Consider the following 19344-nt stretch of genomic DNA (forward strand, 5'->3'; position numbering starts at 1 on the left):
GCATAACTCACGCGCTAAAAAAAGATATATGTATTCCCATTTTTCTCCCTATTTCTCTCCTTCAGAATCCCCTTCGGGTGAAAACGTCCAAAGACAAGAACACAGGTACTGGAAAATGGAAACACGTGTTAGTAAACATCCAAGAACGAGCGAGAACCCAGACGTCAGAGCACGGTTCGTGCGGCCACAGACCCCTCTGTGGCAATGGCTGACCAGCCGCAACCCACTCACTGCACCTCTCCAAAGTCAAAATCACCAGCCGTTAACAGGCGGCTGCAAACCAACATAGGGGCTGTTGACAAATGAAGGGTTTATTCAGAACCAAAGACAAGGAGATAAATAGGAGTCAACTCCAGAGCACAACATGCCTTGACCAGCCGGACAGAAAGGGCAGCGCTTTGCTCTGGATCCCCCACCAGATTCCAGGATCTGCCAGCCGGCGGGGTGACCTGAGAAGGACCTCTGCGTGGCCACTGACCTCACCCCCAGAGATAAGACCAGAAGGACTTTCTGGGATGCTACTGATGACTACTGGATGAGGAAACAGAATCACTGCGACATGAATCACACTCACATTAGTCAAGTTTTGTTCTTGAGACTTTGGAATGTTTCTGGAGATTCTAAGTGAAATGAATTTAATAAATGTTTTACAGCCTAAGGGCACACACAAGATAACTATCCGAAGATGAATCACAAGAGAAACATAATCACTGCCTTAGTCATCGTGTCACAAATGTACCCACTAGACAGTCTTCATACTGGTTTCCAGAAGGCCATGTGCTCTTTACACCAGTGGACTCTGGGACAAGGTCCTTCTGATAACGACTGCTTCCAGGCCCCGGCTGTGCTGACATTCCCGTGACCAGCGACGCTGCAGACTCGTGCAGGCGGAATGCAGTGCAGGCCCATTTCCCGTCCTCCCCAGGCACGAACGGTACAGCGTCAGAAAGCACACCGCCTGACCCCATTCTGGGTGCGTGGAACCGCGAGGCACATTTTCTTGGGCCTCAAGAGCCCATTCGCCTGATGAGGATCAAGATTACGAGGCGGGCTATTCACAGCCACCATCACTGCAACCCCCAGCTGCTCACCCCTGTGAGTCACAAGTGTGCCACCAAAATGACACAGACAAACGGATACGAGGGCTGATAACAACACAACTGTTACGCCTAGGCCCTCACTCCAAATTACCAGGTTTCTTCACTTAAAGAACCTCAGTGTTCTCAGGAAATGACTTCATAAGAACTTACAAAAGGCTCATGGTGCATACGCCTACCTCTCGGTCTGACCTTCGAGGGCACAGGGCGTCCACTTCGTCGAAGAATATGACACAGGGCGCGGAGTTCTTGGCTCGCTGGAACACCTGTCGTACTGCACGCTCACTCTCACCAACGTACTGAACACACACAGAAATAAAATGCAGAGACTGTTCAACTTTGGGGCTTTGGGCCAAATTACAGTAAAACTAGTTTTAAAAGACATTTAAATATCAGAGTCCACAAAGTACTAGGCTGATCCGCATGGAACTGCTGATATATAACCATTTTTGATGCAGAAACACAGCCAAGTGTATATGGTTCAACTTAATAAAATCAGCTATTATTGAAGCCTATAGATTACCTCGTTTGTAAAACAAAGACAAAGTAAATGTAAGGTCTTCTCTAGGTCAGACACAATCCCATAATTCTACACTGTGATTTTGGAACTAATCTCCTGAGGGGCACCTGGGTGGCCCAGGAGGTTTGAGTGACCAACTGTTGATCTCGGCTCAGGTCATGATCTCAAGGTCTGTGAGATCGAGATCCACGTCAGGCTCTGTGCTGACAGCACGGAGTCTGCTTGGGATTCTCTCTCTCTCTCTCTCTCTCTCTCTCTCTCTCTCTCTCTCTCTTCCCCTCCCCTGCTTGCTCTCTCTCTTTCAAAATAAATCAATAAACATTAAAAAAAAAAAAAAGAACTGATCTCTTACGCTGTATGCATATAAAACACCCAGCAGTAATTTTCATTAATCCAACATTACTTTACTGCCATTTCCTGCTCGACCATCATTTCCATGTGGGTCAAGTAGAAAGATCTACTTTGTCACTTGGCATCAGAGAAGGCGAAGTGAGCCAGTGAGGCCTTCAACAGGTTTCACTGGACATACCATACCGTAAAATCTAAGTCAAAACATAAAACAGTAAGATCAGTCAAGAAACACAGTAATTCATAACGTCCTATAACATTAGGACAAGTTAATGCAGAGAGCTACATGTAAGAATATGGTCTCACTGGTCATGAGGCCTAAGAGACTGTTCTCGTAAAATTTCAAACTAGTGAACCAAGCATGTTTTTCTCCTAATAAAATTGCTAAATAGGACAGAGTCTGCAAACTGTTTCCAGTGCCGACCCCACCGCCGGTGTTTGTTACGCTCTCGTGACCACGTGGCCGTGATAAGTAATGCAGGCAGAAAGCACACGCCATGGACGACAGTGACGGGAGGGTTTTCTGTCTTCTCATCTGTCCTGTCTTTTCTTGGTACTTTTGCTCAAGGTGCTTCCCTTACTTGATCTGTCTTCCAACCTGCCTCCACTTCTCCTGGTATTCGAGAAGGTCCCCAACTTTCTTCCTATTGCTCTCCCCACTCTGCCCTCACAGAGTCTCCTGCTAGAGACTCCCGGCTGGTCTAGATAGTCCTTGGGAAGCAGAAGTTGTGGCCTTGATCATAACATCTTGTGTGGTATATAAATACAGTAGACTGGCTCAATTTCCTAAAGAATCCATGTCAGCAAAAATTACATTTGAAATGCTGGACCAAAATAGTAGATATTTTAAAAGAAAAAGTAACAGTGAGCTGGGAGAGGTCAAGTATCAGACAGGGGTCGACGGAAACGATCAACACAGCTGGCAAATGCACTGTGGCTAGAGCAAACCAAATGGCCAAAGGGAAACTTAATTTAGGGGAAGATAAACCTACAATTTCAAAAGGACAGATTAAAAATCAATCTTAACAAAGGTGACAGTGATTAAAAATAAGCAAACAGAAGAAAATCCCACTATCTTGGCCTTTATGAAATATTTCAAATAAGGATCCTATAGCTATCATTTCTAACTTCTTATTTGCCTTTCAGTTTTCAACCGTGATAACCTGGCTTTTGCAAACACCCTTATTGAAAACACCCTCCCTGAAGTCACCAATGACCTTCTAATTGCCAAACCCAAAGCCCTACTTTCGGTTTCTCGTACGCTGTGGTTACTGACAAGATTGAAGAAACAGCCTCCTGGATGTTCAGGCTCAGAAAGTCTTGGGCGTCCTCCACCCTTACAAGACCAGTCTCCTCCTTCCCCATCCCCAGCAGTGTTTTACTGGGGTCAGGGACCCCACTGCTTGTCCCCAGGGTTTCCAGTGCCACCCCGAATCTCCTGAACTCCGGGCTCACATCCCTGTGTCTGCTGGAAGTCTCTGGACTCCTTGATTCTGAATCGCCCTACAGCAAACTCATTATCTAATCCCAAGAAGTTTATCTTCCTCATCAGATCACCTCATCTCTCCCAGTCATTCCAGACTCTGCCACAGACCTCCTCCCCACCTTTCCCTAGGAAACAAGTCAGAACAGAATGAGAACAAGGCTCAGTCCTCGGATTGGCAGGAATGGTGCGGATGTGGGACAGCGGGAACCCCCACTCACCGCTGGTGGAGGCGTAACAGCAACAACCGTCTTGGGGAAAAGCTGGCAAAACTTTCTCTTTCAGGAGTGAAGATACAGCAATTCTCCTTCGGAGAACATACCCTCGGGGGAAATAGCTCACTGATGAAAGTAAGGATGTATGTATGTAATGTTCGATCTGAGCATCAAGAAAGAAAGAAACTGATTTTTTTTAGAAGTGTGGTTCTGTTCGTTCAGCGGAATGCCACACGGAAAACTGATGAACTAGAGGTAAACACATCAACAGAGATAAGTATTACTGCGATCTAATGATTTACAAGAAACATACATTTGATCACTCAGATGACTAAATGTACTTCTCAGACATATCTGGTTTTCCCCAAAAGTTTCTGAAAACTGTCAGAGCCACAAAAGCGAGTGGAGGTCTTGTTAATATGGACTCCACTAGAGGGCGGGGCTGGCTGCCAGGAGGGCCAACCCCCTGGTTACAGGGTGGAACTTTCAGTGTCTCCCCCCCCCCCCCCCCACACCTCCAGGCAGGGGAGGGGGCCGGAGACTGAATAGACAAAGGTCAATGACTCAGCCAATCATGGCTCCACAGAAACTCAAGGGCAGTTTTTGGTCCTTCCAGACCTGGGGAACCATGGAGCCAGGCCCCAAGGCCCATGAGACTCCAGGTTGGGACTGTGCCCTATGTACCTCTTCATTTTGCTCTTGATTCTTCTTCTTTATCATGTCCTTCAACAACCTGGTAAACACAAGTGTTTCTGGGAGTTCTGCCAGCGGCTCTGGCAAATTAATCAAAACTGAGGAGGAGTCCGGTTGGAGCCTCTAATCTGTAGTCGGTGTGTCAGAAGCACAGGTGACAGCCTGGGGCCTGTGACTGGTGTCTGCCATGGGGGGTGGGGGACACTCCTGTAGGACCGAGTCCTCAGCCTGTGGAATCGGATGTCGTGTCCTGGTAGCATCAGAACTGAGCTGAACTGAGTCGGTTCTCAGACACCCTGCTGGTGTCCAGACTGCTCGAGGTCTTGTGACCACATACTTCCACAAGTTAGTCTGTGCTCCTCCGGGTAAGTGTGCTCCCGTCCCCTGCTCCACCGGTCCCTTAAAAATTACTGTCTTAACATCGAGTATCCAGTGAGTGTTCAAATTTCCAACTGCCTCATTAAACATTTTTGAAACACGGACAGTAATACTACATGTCATTTAGGGATAAATATACATATGTAGTAAAAGCAGAAAGTACACAGAACAAAGACCAAATTCAGGATTATGGTAAATTCTGTGGGAGAGAGAACAGGGGACGTGGTTAGGGAAGATCCAGGGGCTTTGCTGGGTGATAGATACGTTACTCTTCCTAATTTCTCACGTGCCTGGAACAGATCCTCAGCATGTGAAGCAAGGTTATGCCCTTGCTTACAGCCTCTGTCGGCTCTGGTATTCCGGAGACAACACCCAGCTCTGGCTGGGGATGACAGCCCCTCACTGTCAGGCAGAACTGTCCTTCCCGGCTTCCACCCGCAACAATCCTCTCCCTTCAAGGTTCCTTTCTAACACCTCCTCTGCCAGGAAGGCAAAAGAAGCACAAGGAAAGTAAAGACGTACATAGAAAGCCCGCAGGAAATGCTTAAGTACAAACCCTTATTTTAGGAGGAAAGTAACACATACGATAGGAACACATACAAACTGGTAAGGGGGAAACATTTAAAAAGCCTTTTGAAACAAACAATACTTTTTTTTTTTTTTAAGTATGTTCCGCACTCAACGTGGGGCTCGAACTCACAACCTTGAGATGAGTCACATTTTCTACTGACTGAATCAGCCAGGAGCCCCCGAACGATACCACTTTTACTTCTTTGTCTGAACGCATTACAGAACGGAACGGTGTTTTTACTTCTCATAAGGACGAAGGGTTAATACAATATTCAAAATCTCTAAAATCTGAGATATCATATAAACTGAACGCAGAGAGGAGTTGCTGTATAGTATTGTAGCATCTCCCCCCAGAGTACTCTTACTTTTTGAGACAAGTCATGTGAGCTACCGGACATCAGGATGAGGCAAGCACGCTGGGAGTCACGTAGCCCAGGCTCCAACCTCAGCTCTCCTCCCCCAGGGCCACTGGACTTTGGCCAAGGTGTGTGACACCTCCAGACTTGAGTTTCCTCATTTGCAAATCAGGAATCAGAGGAAACAATAACCCGCATCTCACAGGACTGGCACCGTGAACAAGGCAGGGGTTGGGGGCTGACCACCCACCCTGCTGTTGAAGATCCACGTGTAACTTTTTACTCCCCTAAAACTCAACTTGTGATAGCCTGCTGTTGACCTTTGGGAAGCCTTACAACATGAAGTCAACTGACTTTTGTCGGCTGTGTGTTCTATGTATCAAACTGTGAATTCTTACCATCAGGTCAGCTAAAGAGAAGGAAATATCAGTAGGAAAATCATAAGGAAAATACACTTACAGGACCGTACTTATTGAGAAGTCTCCGTACATAGGTGGGCCTGCGCAGCTCAAGCCCGCGTTGTTCAAGGGTCGGCTGTATATGTAGAGTGCTTGACGAATACACGGCACAGAGTATACGCTTTATTTATTTATTTTATTTTTCAGAGTACACACTTTAAAATGTCACCTGGGTGGCTGAGTCAGTTAATCAACTGACTCGATTTTGGCTCAGGTCATGATCTTGTGGTTCATGAGTTCAAGGCCCACACTGTGATAGTGCGAATCCTGTCAGGATTCTCTCTCTGCCCCTCCCTGCGCTCTCTCTCAAAATAAATAAATGATCTTTAAATAATTTTTAAAAGTAAAATAAAATGCCAACTTTTAAAAAAAGTTTATTTGGGGGGTTGGGGGGCGGGCAGGCAGGGCAGGGCAGAGAGAGAAGCAGGCTCCACACTGTCAGCACAGAGCCTGACTCGGGGCTCAAACCCACAAACCGTGAGATCATAACCTGAGCCGAAGTCAGATGCTTGACTGAATGAGCCATCCAGGAGCCCCTAAAATGTCAACTTTTTGATTATTTCCATTTTGTAGGAGGGAAAATAGAGGCTCAGAGCTGAAGAGACTTAGTTAAGAGAGCACTTATCACACTTCGTACAACAGAGCAAAGCAATGTCTTCACTCCTGCGCCGGAGACTTCACCAAAACGTCCCGTGTTTCCAGGACGCAGGGACGCTCTGCTCGTAACTGGAGCAGCCGTTACTTCTCATCTACGACCAAGGCTAACGCCACAACTTACCATATTTAGCAATTCGGGGCCCTTGACAGATATAAAGTTCAGTCCGGACTCATTTGCAACCGCCTAGTGAGAAAAAAACCAAGATACAAATCAGAAAAATTTACAGTAAACAGTAATTTGTGACAACACAGGACTTTTTGCAGTTTATACTGTGTCTCTCATCAGAGGAAGGAGATGAAAAGGAAAAGGAGAAATGGGTTAAAAAAAAAATCAAAGAAACATCTACAACTTTCTAAGAATCACTCAGACGAGAAACCAGACAGGGTGATGTGGACCATCTGTGTGAAGGTGTTGCTCACACAAACACGCTTACACACACACGTCTGTAGCCCGGCTTGCAGTTCCAGTGAAATCCCAGTCTGTGCAGCAAAGCGTGCCTTGCCCAATGAAAGCAATCGTTCACTCATAAACCAAAAGTCAAAAACCTCAGTATTAGTCTTGGCCACGGGTCAGCGCTTACAGATTACTTTCAGTAACGATTAAACTGCACGGCTCAAAGCCAACACGATCGTACGTGTAAAAGAACCCGAGAGAGGTCACCTGAGTGCCGAGAAGAAATGTGAATAAGTCACCAAGGATCAGGGAACAGAGTCCCTTCTCTCCCCGGAGCCTGGCCTCGGAGCTCCAGAGCCACACCCGACAGGAAGCTCGGCATCTCCTTCCGGACCTGATGTCTCAAATCCGTCATTTCCAAAGCAGGACGCCTGGATCTGTCCCAGCTCCCTCCACACCCCACATCCCCAACTCCGACAGCTTTTAGCCCCAGACCCTGGTGGCCCCCTTGACCCTTGTCACATCATCCAATCCGTCTCCAAGTCCCGTCAGCCTGAGGCCAAAATGTCCGCGTCCCACGCTTTCTGCTCCTCCGCCACCCACCCCTCACGCAGACCACCTGGGTGTGCAAAGAAACCAAACCGAGACTGGACGAGACGACCCTCGCCGGTCCCCTTCCACTCTCACTTTCCTCTACCACTCACCAGAGTCCCCTTGTAAGAACGCCAATCACATCGTCTCCCTAGGACTCGCCTTCATCCTTGAGTACAACTTGAAATATTTACCACAGCTCACCAGCCTGTAGTCTGGGACACGGCGGTTCCCCTCAGTCCGCCCACTGGCTTTCTCGGGGTCCCTCCCCGCTTCAGGGCCAAACAGGCGGTCAAGGCCGCTACGCGGCTGGCGCCAAGCCCCGCGGCCACCGCTGGCAGAGGGACGCATGTGGGCTGCCCGCACCGCTCAGCTTCCTCCTCTGGCCACCCGACACCGCGCGTGACGGAGAGTCAGGGCACATCGACTCAAGTCTGACTCCTCCGCATCAGCTTCCAGGCTTCCACGTGTCACGTAAGTGAGATTTAACCCACCGTGCCCGCCGGCATTTCCTGAAATTGCCGGAGATCTTCACCGTCTCCTACGTGGGACACGGTGACCCTACCGTACGTTTTCTTCCCGGACGTCACCATGAGCCTCACCTGCGGCGTCAGCAGCTGCCTGCGTCCGCACCAACGTCCCAGGTGACAGATGACGTTTATTAGTCACCAACCCACAGCGTGCTGGCTCCGGGAATCACACACCTGCACTTTCTGCTGCTCACGGACGTCCTATGTCCTCGCGCATAGGAAACTCACTGCGATGGGGAGTGAACCAAAGCAGGAAGACCAGCCCAAACCCTCATCTTCTAACCAGGTTCTGTCCAGCACGCGGATCCACAACTTTCCCAAGGTAACATCTCGCTTCTGCCATTCGAGGGCATTTTCTGCTATTTCTACTATTCTATTCTTCCAGGCATGAACCTCTTGGAGCATCTGAAGAAAGTGGTGAGCCCTCTCCCTGGAAAAAACACCGCGCGCATCCAGTGGGCTTGAGGCCCACCGGTGGAGTCCCGGGTAAGACTCCCTGCTCCGGACGAGCGAGGTGCCAGAAAGCTGACTGCACAGACAGGTGCCAAATTGCTGACAGTGAGGGGAGGCAGGAGCAGGGACAGGAGGATAATCTGCTCTGGGATCTAACAATATCCATGGATTTCAAATAACCCGCCTCCTTTCTGCCAGGAGCAGGGCTACTCAAAGGCAAATGTAACTCATTAAAAAACAAACGATACAAGGCACCCGGGCCAGGGAACTGCGTCCACCTGGTGAACTGACATGTTCACGTGCAGGACCTTCTTTCGGGCTACATTCTTCCCAAACTGCTGTCAAGAAAACAGAGAACCACCTCTGCCGGTGTTCCCACCCCCTCACAGCAATGCCTCGCAAGAGTACTGGAAGTGTTAAGCAAGGAAACTCAGTAATATCAGTACAAATAAGTCAGGAAAACTTCATGTATGTATTACACACGTGCACATGAATACATACGTGAGCAAATGGCACTGTGGGTATCTGATTATTTACGGAGCACTCACAAATTATTTGGCTGCTGTAGTACTTCCTAAAAAGTCCTTACTTTTAATTTCCTAATTTAAGAGTAATTCAAATAGTTTAAAAAGTTGACAAAGGCTAAGTAAGTTATAGGTGGAACATCATACAGACATTAAAAACGACAGCTAACACGGGGCGCCTGGGGGGCTCAGTCGGTTGAGCGCTGACTCTTGATTTCGGCTCAGGTCGTGATCTCACAATTCGTGGGATCGAGCCCCATGACGGGATCAGCATTGGTGGCATGGAGCCTGCTTGGGATTCTCTCTCTCTCCCCCCCTCTCTTTCTGCCCCTCCCCCATTCACGCTCTCTCTCAAAACAAACTTTTAGAAAATTGTTGAAGCAAAAGGGAGACACATTATTTACAATCCTCTCTCCTCCACCTACTACGAGCCACTGCTTCATTTTGTTGTCAGCCCTTCTCGATGTTCTTCTGTGACGCGGATGTCAAGATAACGTGTACCATAACTTTTACACGAATTCTGACAAATACGAGCTTTTTAAAAGTGCTTTTCTCACACAGCAATATTAAACATCTTCCCATACCAATATATGCACACGTCTGTATTTTCAATGTCTGTGTAGAATTCTATCGTAAAGGTATTCTATACTTTACGGAAATGACCCCCACTGAAACACTACATTGAATAGTCCTGTACTTAAATTTTTGTACCTCGACCAGTCATTTTATTAGAATGCACTTCTAAGTAATTTTTCAATAAAAGGGATGTTTTTAAAGCTTTCGACCTGTTCCACTTGATCAAAATGACCCATTACCAGATCACATCTGCTTCCTTACCAAAGTGCCTTCTAGACCGTCTGTGTGGATTCTACCCTGTCTCCTGAGTGTCTATCCTGCACACACTGAAGGAGTGACAGCCATTAACATTGCTTTTAACCTTTGACGGTCTGGGAGGCAAAAATGGTTTCTTACGCTTCTTAAGTGGCATTTTAAAAATTACCAGTGGGCTTTAAAGACTATACTTGTTGGCTTTCACTTTCTTTCTTTTAAAGTTTATGTATTTTGAGAGACAACCCAGGAAGGGGAGAAGCAGAGACAGGGAGAGACAGAATCCCAAGCAGGCTCTGCATTGACAGTGCAGAGCCTGATGTGGGGCTCGATCTCACAAAGCTGTGAGATCATGACCTGAGCTAAACCCAAGAGTCAGACACTCAACCAACTGAGCCACCCAGGTGACCCAAAAAAACAATTTTTTAAAATAACAATTGTAGGGAACAGCGAAGAAAACACTTAGGTTATAAATAACTACAGCAAAGCAGGAAACAAGGTCAGCTACTACAACTATGCGATAGTACTCGTTAAAAAGCCACAGTTACAGGGAATATGACACTTGCTATATTAAAATTGATGGAGCCATGGCTCATGTAAAAAACTTTTTCTTTCATGGGGGTGTCTGGGTGGTTCAGTCGGTTAAGTGTCTGACTTCGGCTCAGGTCATGATCTCGCGGTTTGTGGGTTTAAGCCCCGAGTCAGGTCTGTGCCGATAGCTCAGAGCCTGGATCCTGCCTGGGATTCTGTGTCTCCCTCCCTCTCTGCCCCTCCCCTGTTTGCACTCTCTCTCTCTCTCTCTCTCTCTCTCTCTCATAAATAAACATTAAATAAAAATTAAAAAATTTTTTCACTTCACAAATGTCCAATGATGTACCTTCTGTAATTAAAATAAAAGCGGGACACATTCCTGAAAACTGTCAGTCTTACTAAAATGACCTTGTGAGAGAAATTATGTAAAACTAGCCCACTCTAACACGTAGGCTAAATTCCCAGGACCCGACGAGACAGCAGGGGAGAAAACCCGCAGCTGCACTCAGCGCACCTTGGCCAGCAGCGTTTTCCCGCAGCCGGGCGGGCCCGCCAGGAGGACTCCAGCTGGGGTCACCAATCCGAGGGCTCTGAACTGATCGGGGTTACGTACCGGTGCCTGTAAAAAACAACGCCAGAGTCGATCCATTACGGATGTCCATTCACGCTGCGCGTCCACGTTCTCTCCAGATGCAAGCTGCCACCGTGACCATGGGGTCCAGAGGTAAGCACAGTGCCGGCAGGGCGCTTACCTCCGCGCCAAGCACGGGGTACGTGGTGATAAATCAAGTCCCTGCTCATGAGGAAATCACACCTAAACGTAAGTTCTGAAAGCACTTCAAACATAAAGACACAATACCTTCAGCATCTTAAAATCAAGGTTTTTAAAAAAACTACCCAAACTTCCAGGCTACGAAGCTTTCAGAAGGTGTCCTAGAGACGGAGGAGAGGCCGTGCTGTCCGTGGTCAGGAGCCAGGCACGCCCAGCCCCTGCACCTGCTCCTCTCCCAGCAGCTACACACCTCTACGTAGATCGTTCCTCATTAAAGATCAGTAAAGTGGAAAAGTAAGAGTGAACGAAAATCGATCCAGACTTTTATGAAACTTCTCTGACCCACAGGAGTGGGAGCGAGTTAAGAGAATATCTCTCAAATGGTCGGCTCTTGGTTAAAACCCAACTTTTTTTTTTTAATTCACTGCCACAGAATCCAAGCACAACCACAGAATGAGCCTAAAACAGACTTCGAAAGAACAAAACAGGTTGCTGGAGGCTGAACGATAGTACAGGAGAACACATGAGAGAAAACGTACAGTCCAGCCCACCTGCACCTGTCACACGGGCCAGCGCCGTTCCACGGCGGACACACCTACCAGGATGGCCATGGTGAGCTCCTCTCTGACATCTTCCAGGGCACCGATGTCTGCCCAAGTCACATTGGGGACAGTGACAAAGCCCTCCCTTTTGGCCGAGGGCTGGACGGAGGACAGAGCAACAATGAAGTCATTCAGTTCAATGCGCAGCCCTTGCAGCCGCTCCTCTGAGAGGGGGTCCTGGTTTCGCAGCAACGCCAGCAGCCTTTGCAATTCATCCTTAAAGGGAGCGATCGAAGGGAAAAGTGAAAAACTGCATATTTGTTGGAAAACTTATTTTTGTGCTTTTAAAAATTATTACTGCAATATTTCTTTAAGCTATAATGAACTACTGTGGATTTTCACAATTTTCTCCACTGACAGAAGCTATTTCTTTTACTCTGTGTAGATGAAGATTTGGCCGAGGAAAGGTCCACGGACTAGAACCAAATACGGGACAAGGACGTCCGTGTGCTAACAAGGGCCAGCTGTGGCAAACACGGGCGGCTGGTAACCGTCATTTCTGCAACTATTTCTTCCAGTTTTCATTTACAAATAATCACGAAGCAGCTGAATCTTGATGAAATTCAAACAAAGTTACTCTGGTGGCAGTAGAATTCAAAACAAGGTTCCTCGAAGGGCACTACATGGAGCCCTGAGCTTCGGAGGCAAACAGACTCCCTGTTCTGAGGAGACTATAAAGGTGGGAGGAAAGTAACCCGGAGTCAGTCTGTCAAGTCCTAACTTCTGTGTGTCTCGTATCAGGAATGCGCTTACTATTCTTTTTAACAGATGGGCCGTGGCTCCAAGTGAGTGAGGAGGAAAAAGACAGCTGACAACCACAGACCGGGACCTGCTCTGGGAAGCAGCTGTGTGGCCCGGGGCAGGCCATGGTCGCTTACGCTTCGTTCCTTCGATGACAGGGCCGTATGAAGCCCGCGCACGAAGTATGAACTCCTAGAGCTCACGGCTGCAGCGTTGACCTCGGACACACGAGTGCCCCCTCACGCACGTACTGTCCTCCAGAGCCGCGCGGCGCCAGCTCACGGACACAGGGCGCCAGAGGACCGTCCTGGCGCACCCGACCAGAAGGTGACCAGGGAATACGACCGAGTGCCCGGCGCTCCTACAGCAGCCGACCAGCTCTCTCTGGCCAGGTCTGGAGGGTGGGCACCGCAGGCCTGTGGGCCGCACAGTCTCACGCCAGGGACCCCCGTGGGGGCACCGCTATGAAGTGTGGCGGCAGGGAGGCCACATGTAAATACAGGAGTGCGGCTAGGACTTCAGTTTACAAGATGGGCACGCGGTGGGGAGGCTTGCCAACCCCTGGTCCAGAGCCTCATAATCAATACCGTAAAAGGAATTTATTCAGGATCAGCTAAAAAAGTAAAACAATTTGTACTTTTGAAGCTACAGACATTCTGGGTGTGACTGATAATTAGTCTGTGGATAAAATGCCAATAAAACATAAATCATAAACCTCAACCATACCGACGCTTGCTGGGCGGCCGACACGAAGGACAGGTTCGGCACCTGCGGGGAAAGCTCCCGTGCTTCGGAAGCGGGCTTCGTTCCGATCCCGTCTCCCCGGCCTCCTCTGGAGAGCAAAGCTTCCATCTCGGGGTCGGCCCGCGGCTCGGGCAGCTTCATCAGGACCCTACTGACCGCACACATGGCTGCCTCTCGGCAGAGCGCCATCAGGTCAGCGCCAACAAAGCCTGGAGTGAGGTGTGCCAAGTGGTGGAAATGAAAAGTTTCCGGAAGCCTTAGTTTTCTGCACAAAGTTCGAAGTATTCTGTAGGAAGGACAGGGAAGAACTTCAGCCTCCTTACCCACCAGAAAAAACAAGTCACCGAACACATCTGAGGTCAATTCTGCTTTTAGAAAAGATGAAATGGACACCTGCCGGAAATAAAAGCCACCAGACTCCAAGTAAACCATGAATTCCATCCATCACAAAAAGCTGTAGTGATACACCCCTTGCATCCAATTTTATATTAGGACGGTTACTTCTCCAACTTCACGGGATCGTGCGTATGCAGAAGTCCACTCGCCTGAACCACAACGTGGCACGGGCCAGTGACCCGTGGGCCTCCAGGTCATTATTATGAAGGAGTCCCTTAACAATCTGTGTAAGACCCAGTGAAGAAAGCGTGAAAGCGGGAACATTGGTTAGGGCGGAGGCTCTGAAGCCAGCTCTACCACACACGTGCCTCAGTTTCCTCACGCGCGAGCTATAGGAGCGCTCTGCGCAGGGTGAACACACACACACACACACACACACACACACACACACACACACACACACACACACAAAGGCCTTCAGAACAGTGGCCGACCTACGGCGAGGGCCCAAGGGTTTGTTATTACTACCATTCACACACCGTGATATTCCAAATTAACTCAGACAAGGAAATACGTTTTGCAATTATCAAATTTGTGGCAGAGAGGAGTATTTTCAAGTGTCGAGCCAATGGACAGCGAATTACAGGAAAGTCATCTGAGATCGTGTCAGTGAACCGGAGGGAAGCAGGTGAACATTACTGACCAGTGAAAAATCACTCAGGTACTTTACACACCAGCAACCCACAAAAGGCTCCATGACAGAACCATTTCCTGAAGACTCAGACCTTATTCGCTGCATTGTACAAGGATACTAAGCAACTTCCAATGTTATGAAAAATAGCTCACACAAAGTAAGTGTCACCCGTTTCCCAGTTACAACTTGTATTTCTGAAAAAGTGTGGACACTTCCATTCATCGTACTCTGGGAACTCCAGAGGAGGAGAAAATAACCAGTAAGAGAGCTCCAGTTTCAAGATGGTAGATGTTTCAGCAACATTTCCTCTGCCGGAAAAAAAAAACACCAAGAGGCACAAACTCCACAGTGAACGTAACTAGGAGGCTGCCTGGACACCCCCACCCCTGCCCCCGTTCTGGGAGGGAACTGCAGGGAACTTGCAATACAAGGATCTGCCTTTATTATTATTTTTTTTTAAATTTTTTTCCAATGTTTATTTATTTTTGAGAGAGAGAGAGACGGAGCGTGAGTGGGGGAGGAGCAGAGAGACAGGGAGACAGAATCTGAAGCAGGCTCCAGGCTCTGAACTGTCAGCACAGAGCCCGACGTGGGGCTCGAACCCACAAACCGCGAGATCATGACCTGAGCTGAAGTCAGACGCTTACCGACTGAGCCACCCAGGCGCCCCATGATCCGCCTGTATTCTTACAAGGACTTTAACCAGCTGTCAGCACTGGGCTTAGGCCACAGGCTTGAGTGCTGCTCTATACAGAGAGGTAGGGGCGCCTGGGTGGCTCGGTCGGTTGAGCGTCCGACTTCCGCTCAGGTCATGATCTCATGGTCTGTGGGTTTGAGCCCCACGTCGGGCTCTGTGCTGACGGCTCAGAGCCTGGAGCCTGCTTCGGATTCTGTGTCTCCCTCTCTCTCTGCCCCTCCCCTGCTCATGCTCTGTCTCTGCCTCAAAAATAAATAAATGTTAAAAAAAAAATTACACAGGGAGAGGTACTTATGCTGCTCGGATACTGAAAGAACAGGTGTTTGGGGGGTTCTGAGGTTTACACGTCTTCCTAGCAAAGAAGAGAAAGGCCTCTCAACACGGGGCTCTGTGTCAGCTCTAGCTGATGCTCTAAGGTCGGTAAATCCTTAAAAGATTCTGTTAAGGGTTCCCAGAATAAATGATGCAGACTAATGCTATATTTGGCTATAAATAGGATGAGTTTTAACAAATTCTTTAAAAAATACACCTTTTATTTTGGAAGTTTTGGATTTACAGAATTATTGCAAAGACAGTACAGGGAGTTCTATGTACCACAATACCCCTCTCCTATTAGGACAGTTTTGAGAATTAGTGACCCAGAACTTTGTAGATCACCCCTCAATGGGGGACTAGCCTGATATTTTTATGGTGATTAGACTAAGTCAATGTATTTGGGGGAAGAAGACGATAGAGGTGAAGCATGGTCCCCACTGGTCCCACCAAGGGTACACACTGTCGGCCCCCTCACCACCGGGATGCGAACGCTGACCACCAGGCCTTACGCCGTGTCTGGAAGGGTTTCCACCGTGGGGTTGAAATCCTTCGCCCTTTTCCGTACCGCACTCTGCGGTAAGTCAACGTGCCCAGCTCGCATTTCAGGGGTAGGCAGTGGGAGTCTGCTTCCTTCAGGGCGGTGCGTCCACACACATTATCTGGGATTCTTCTGCACCAGAGACTTGCCTCCTCTCACCCGTTTAGTCAATCATTTATCCATACCAGCACAGGCCGAGAGATATCTGACTGCCTGTACTCTCCAACCACGTTTATCAAGAACGGAAGTAGGGAATAGTAAATGTCCAGGAGAGGACACAAAGCCAGAATCAACCCTTTTCAGAGAGGTGCGCTAACGAGAAGGAAGTGTATCTGTCTGGCGAACTCCAAAGACCAGGAACGGGAGGCCTCAAAGTGCTGGACCATGGAAACTGGGGCCACAGCAGAGCCCAAAACCCAAGTGCTGGGAGTCGTGCGTGAGATGTGCTAAGACCCCACATCCTCCCCATGCCGCCTGCCAGCAGGAGAGGGAAGATCTGGGCACGCGCTCCACCAGGAAAACAGGGTGTACAGTTCCTCAGCATCCTTCCGACCTGCCTGTGTCGGAAGACCGGCAGCTAGACCCACAGCCCATGGTACGGTCTCAACACCTTCTCCTGAAAGATCTGAATCGACTCAACAAAACGCATCTTCAGAAATTGACCCTTGAAGGTTTCTAAGTAAAATGTTAGCTGGTCATCTGCTTTACAGGGGGGCCAAGCTTCAACAAAACAGCTTACATTGCAGATGTCCTATCAGCCGTGCTGTTAGAACAGAACCTCAGACGAGGACTCCCACTGGAGGACAGCAGCAACAGGAGACAACAGAATTCACACCAGACACTGCTGTTCTGACTTCACATCCACTATTTCCTACTGCCTCTCACCATCACATAAGGTAAGGGACAGACCCACACCCGCGCACAGGCACTTGGAGGAAACACAGAATGTGAAAAAAGCTGCAGGCCTTCTTGCAACAAAAATGTGGCAATCGTGGGTTCCAGAAAAGTTACAAAGGTAAAGAAAGGATGTGTGATCCTAACATGTGACTTGGGCTGGCAGCGAACAATCCCTGTGCAGATGAGACAGGAACACGCTACATGTGGTTATACTGAAAATCCGTAATGGTTTTATACCGCAAACTTATGGATGTGGTTCGGACATCGGATGTATCAAAGAATTATCAGTGAGCACGTAGGTTAAATAAAAAGTCTTCACCCGTTAGATTCTGAAGTATTATTGTGGAAACAATATGGCGCCCGAATTTTGCCTTAGACACTCCAGGAAAAAGCATGGGGGACAGACAGAACAGGACTGAAACGGTGAGGATTGTTTGTGGCTGGGTCATAAGACCCGGGCTTCACCATCGTGAGGGTTTGAAAGGCATGTCTGTAAGTTCTCGGCTCTCCTCTTCTGGAGTCTGGGCTGACCTCAGCGGCTGGTCAACAGCACAGAGCTGTGGGACAGATGCTATGAGACCGCCCAGCTCTGAGAAGCCCAAACCGTCCCGTGAAGGGAGCCACACGGAGAGGGGAGGAGGGGAACAGGCATGGGGAGACGCAGCCGAGCCAGGTGAGACAGGCAGGTGTGCAGACGCGCACAGCCTGGCTGCTCCAAGCTCCAGCTGCCACCTCTACAACCACACGGGAGCCGGGCCGGGCACAGAACCGACCAGCTGAGGCCTTTCTAAATTCTCTACCCACAGGGCTTGTGAGAGACAATAAAATGACTGTTGCTGAAAGCCACTAAATTTTGCAGTGGCTTGTTCTGCAGTAACAGAAACTAGAAGAATTGTATCAGACTTCTTTTGTGTACGCTGGAACGTTCCGTAACAAGATACTTTCAAAGTCCAGGAAAACACCAAGAGCAACCTTAACATTTCTACGAGTCAGAAGCTGTGCTGGGTGTATTGATGCAATCCTTACGAGAAGCCTTTTAAAGCGGGGGTACTGTTCCCATGTAAAGATAAAACAAAGCACGTTACTATTATTACTTTGTTACAGGCAACCAAACAAAAGCTAGGATGAGTTAGGAATCTGGGAAAAGGCAGAGGGACGTGGGGCACCCGCCGCTACTTCCTCCGTCCCTCCCAGGTCCCCTCAGAGAAAACCAGCGGCACAGAGGCTCAAATCAGAAACCTGAAGGGCGCCCAGGTGGCTCAGCTGGTTAAGCTTTGGACTTCGGCTCAGGTCATGATCTCACGGTTCGTGAGCACAGGCCCTGCCCTGGGTGAGCCCTGCTTCTCTCTCTCTCTCTCTCTCTCTCTCTGCCTCTTGTGAGATTCCCTCTCTCCTGGCCCCTCGCTCATCTGCACCCTCTCTCTCTCAAAAAACAAAAACAGATAGAAATGGGACTATTCCTTCCTGCTCAATCACAGCTCCCACCTTCCACATGTACCTTCTGCCAAGAAATGCAACCCACTGGGTCTACTGGCTAAACGACTGATCACTCCAGATGCGCTCTACCTGTGTCCTCCCACCAGGCACCGCTCTGCTCATCTCCACCTATTGCCCATCTCCTTAAGCCCATCACCGTCTCGTCCAGACATCATAACAGCCCCATCACGGGGTCACCAGAACCTATTCTTGCTCTCTTTCCCTTCATTCTTCATGCTGCAGCTACAATGATCTCTTTCCAAATAAAAAGTCTGTTTCCATCACTGTCTTGCTTACATTAATTGCTTTAATTCCTTCCCACCACTCACAAAGAGGTCCAAAATCCTTACCAACTGTATGTGAACTGCCTTCTGCATCCCTTGCCAGCCTTTCCACGCTTTATCTCTTCTACAGCCACAGTGTTCTTCTTCTGGGTTCCTGGACTCACTGAGCTCAGTCACCTCAGGGCCTCTCTGCACATGCTACTCCTCCCAGGGACACTCTCAGCGTCACGTTATCAGTTAATTGCTATTATTCTTAAAGTCTCAGCTTCCTCAGAGAATCCTTTAAGAAACCCCCAGACCAGGTCTGCTTTGCCTGATATCTCCTCCCTAAGACCCCGTTTCTTTCTGTACTCAGCGTTCTTCTGATCACTCAGTGACTGAAATGCCAACCGCTGTGCCAAATGTTAATCTTGCAGGATTAAACTGCAAAATGAAAAAGTACTAGAAATTTGTTCCAAAGTAAATAAAAATTAATATTCCTAAACCATACTGTTAAAAACGGTTAGCATGGTGGTAAATTTTATGTGTTTATTTTTACCAGAATAAAAATTTTTTTAAAATATACTCACTTAAAAAATTCTCACTCGCGATTATATTCAAGAGCTATCATCTTTCAGGCTTT

At 48.4% G+C, this 19344-nt stretch overlaps 1 protein-coding gene across 7 annotated transcripts in view; it reads right to left on the minus strand.

The window, feature by feature from the left end:
- Positions 1–19344, minus strand: part of NVL (nuclear VCP like) — an 89334-nt gene that overhangs the window by 45524 nt on the left and 24466 nt on the right. For all 7 annotated transcript variants that reach the window (XM_047848145.1, XM_047848142.1, XM_047848141.1 and 4 more), the window contains 5 exons: positions 13468–13771; positions 11998–12216; positions 11141–11245; positions 6897–6959; positions 1277–1396 (listed from right to left, as the gene is read on the minus strand). In XM_047848145.1, coding sequence (XP_047704101.1) covers positions 1277–1396; positions 6897–6959; positions 11141–11245; positions 11998–12216; positions 13468–13771 — 811 coding nt within the window. The remainder of the gene's footprint in view (positions 1–1276; positions 1397–6896; positions 6960–11140; positions 11246–11997; positions 12217–13467; positions 13772–19344) is intronic.

The sequence above is a fragment of the Prionailurus viverrinus genome, unplaced genomic scaffold (assembly GCF_022837055.1).
Source record: "Prionailurus viverrinus isolate Anna unplaced genomic scaffold, UM_Priviv_1.0 scaffold_53, whole genome shotgun sequence".
Lineage (NCBI taxonomy): Eukaryota > Metazoa > Chordata > Mammalia > Carnivora > Felidae > Prionailurus > Prionailurus viverrinus.